Source organism: Castanea sativa, chromosome 1, assembly GCF_040712315.1.
Source record: "Castanea sativa cultivar Marrone di Chiusa Pesio chromosome 1, ASM4071231v1".
Taxonomy (NCBI): domain Eukaryota; kingdom Viridiplantae; phylum Streptophyta; class Magnoliopsida; order Fagales; family Fagaceae; genus Castanea; species Castanea sativa.
This window is the reverse complement of record NC_134013.1, coordinates 89,413,367-89,416,253: the sequence shown is the minus strand read 5'-3', so window position 1 is coordinate 89,416,253 and position 2,887 is coordinate 89,413,367. Positions and strand designations below refer to the sequence as shown.

General features: G+C 36.9%; 1 protein-coding gene across 1 annotated transcript; it reads left to right on the top strand.

The window, feature by feature from the left end:
* Positions 1-226: 226 nt before the first annotated feature.
* Positions 227-2,301, top strand: LOC142636811 (G-type lectin S-receptor-like serine/threonine-protein kinase At2g19130). Its single transcript, XM_075811114.1, is given in 3 exon segments — positions 227-1,296; positions 1,298-1,324; positions 1,327-2,301. Coding segments are annotated over 3 exon segments (2,001 nt in total). The 5' UTR covers positions 227-297.
* The last annotated feature ends 586 nt before the right edge of the window (positions 2,302-2,887 follow it).

Genomic DNA, 2,887 nt, shown 5'->3' with positions numbered 1-2,887 from the left:
AATTGAAAACATTATCAAAATAATTTTAAATGTGTAAATAGTGTCCAATTTTAATGTTAGATTTGTATTTTTTTGTACTTGTGGGTCTCAGTTACACTTTAACGCACAAAACACGCTTCCCAAACTCACTCAATAGAGTCAAAAGGGGCGTGCTTTGAGGCTGTTTTGGATCTTTAATTGCAAGCAGTACTTCGGTTCAATAGAAACATTTCAAACAGAAAACTGCAACTCTAATAAAATTAATTAGAGAGAGAGAGAGAGAGAGAGAATGGAAGACTCAATAAATTACCTAGAAAGATGAACAATCGTTGTATGGCACAAAGAAGCCAAAAGCAGGAAATCTATACTACAAGCAAGAAGGCATGGTCTCATTTTGCTCTACTTCTCATCTTGTCACTCAAAGCTCATCTCTCCACTGCATCTGATACCATGTACCGAGGTCAGCGTCTGGCATGGAACCAGACCCTTACTTCTAAAAACGGAATTTTCGAACTGGGTTTCTTCACACCTGGTAAGTCTCACAAGCATTATGTAGGCATATGGTATAAAACTATAGCAGAGTTAACAGTGGTTTGGGTGGCAAATAGAGGCTGCCCAGTCTATAACCCGTCCTCTAAAGCACTAGAAATTTCTGAGGATGGCAATTTGTTGACAACTGAAAAAGGAATTCCTTTTTGCAATTGCACAAACTCTGGCATGCCTAATCATACTGTAGCAGTGCTTCTTGATAAAGGGAATTTTATCTTAAGAGATAAATTAGATAATGTATTGTGGCAGAGTTTTGAGGAGCAAACCAATACGTTGCTTCCAGGGGCCAAGATTGGGTACAATAGACTTACCAATAAAAGCAATATTCTAAGGTCATGGACAAGTTCAGAAAATCCAGGTAGTGGCCAGTTCTCAGCTGAATTAAAAGAAAGTAGATTATTAATATACTATATAAGCAATTCTCCTTGGCTTACGCTGCTTATCAGCAACGTGTCATTTATAAATATAGGGAATGACCTATTCTGGCTATATATAAACTATTCCTATGTTTTCAATGAGTACGAAAGCTATTTTACATATTCTTCTCTCGACTATGCTACATCCGCTAGATTTGTTTTGGACGTTACCGGGGATCTCAATCTCTATATATGGAGCAGTTATTCCCAGACATGGAATTTGTTTTGGACAGAAGCTTCACGACATTGTGAGATTGATGGTTTTTGTGGCAATTATGGCATCTGTATTCAGCATAAGGCACCTCTTTGTGATTGCCCAAAAGGATTTGAACCAAGGTGGCCAGGAAATTGGGAGCATACTACAAGACTACTCAGGAGGGTGTGTATTAGGAGAACTCCTTTAGGATGCTCAAATGAAGGAATCGATAAGTTCCTCACAATGCCCAACATGCACCTTGGAAATCTCTTTGGGGTGGCAACAAAGATTAATGGAATGGTCCAAGACATTGAGGCATGTAAATTAGCATGCTTAAGGGATTGTGACTGCATTGCTTACTCCTGTTATGATGAATGTTTTCTGTACATGAAACAACTGATGAATTTACAAATTTCACCTGGTACTGAGACTGGTGAAGATTTGTATGTTCGCATTTCAGCATCTGAGCAATTTGAGTTGGTTGGAAGTAGAACCAAGACGTCGAAAAAGGCTGCTTGGATTCTTGGAGTTTTTGCAATGCTCATTCTTCTCCTTAGCATTGTTTTGGCAATCATATTGTGGAAACCTTCCGCTGATGGTGCGCTTGAGGAATCAGAATTTTCTTTGAAGTTGTTTAAGTATCGGGATTTACAAAAAGCAACAAAGAACTTCTCCCAAAAACTTGGGGAGGGCGGTTTTGGTTCTGTTTTCAAAGGGACTTTGCCGAATTCAACAGCCACAGCAGTGAAGAAAATAAGAAGTGTAGAGCAAGGAGAGAAACAATTTCGTGCAGAAGTGAGAACACTTGGAGCAATCCAGCATGTCAATCTTCTTCACCTACATGGATTCTGTGTAGAAGCTTCAAAAAGATTTCTCGTCTATGATTATATGCCAAAAGGTTCTTCAGAATCTCATTTGTTCCAGGAGGTTTCTAAAATTTTGGATTGGAATACAAGATATCATATTGCAATTGGGATTGCTAAAGGGTTGGCATACCTTCATGAGAATTGTATAGACTGTATCATACATTGTGACATCAAGCTTGAGAACATATTGTTGGATGCTGAGAATGACCCAAAAGTGGCTGATTTTGGGCTTGCAAAGGTAATAGGTCGGAACTTCAGTCGGGTTTTAACCACCATGTCAATGCTAACATCCTAAGCCGTTATTGTTATCCATAAAGATCAGACTTGAAAAAACAGAATTGTCAACTGAAGCATCCTCTAATTTCAGCCTTGATTGTTGTGATAAAACAGCATAATAAAATGAATTTATGAGTTGCATTACTATTTCAATTTTAATCCAAGGAAAGGAAATGATTGAATTCATTATTTGACAACACAAATAAGTTTTTCTCAAAAGGGGAAAAAATAAATAGACATAATAACACATTAGATTCAACAACAAAGAACTAAGGCTCAACATAAATTGACAATTTACATATAAAAATTTATTTTAAAAAAAATCTGTTTTTTAAAACATTTATCGTGAATGCTGAAATTACATCGAGCACATTGATAGATCATTTGTGTCATTGAGAGTTGTCTTTACAGTCAAATTAAGGTGTAGCATCTCTAAACAGATAGGTATTATATGGTTTTTTTTTGAGATTTGGGTATTCCTCAAGAATACATTTAGAATGAGTAGGAAAACTGCAATATGCACAGTAGAACCATTGTTTGGGATGCTTATGTTTGGGATCTCGTTCTTCTTCACAGATGTCATAGTAATACTCATTGGAGTCATC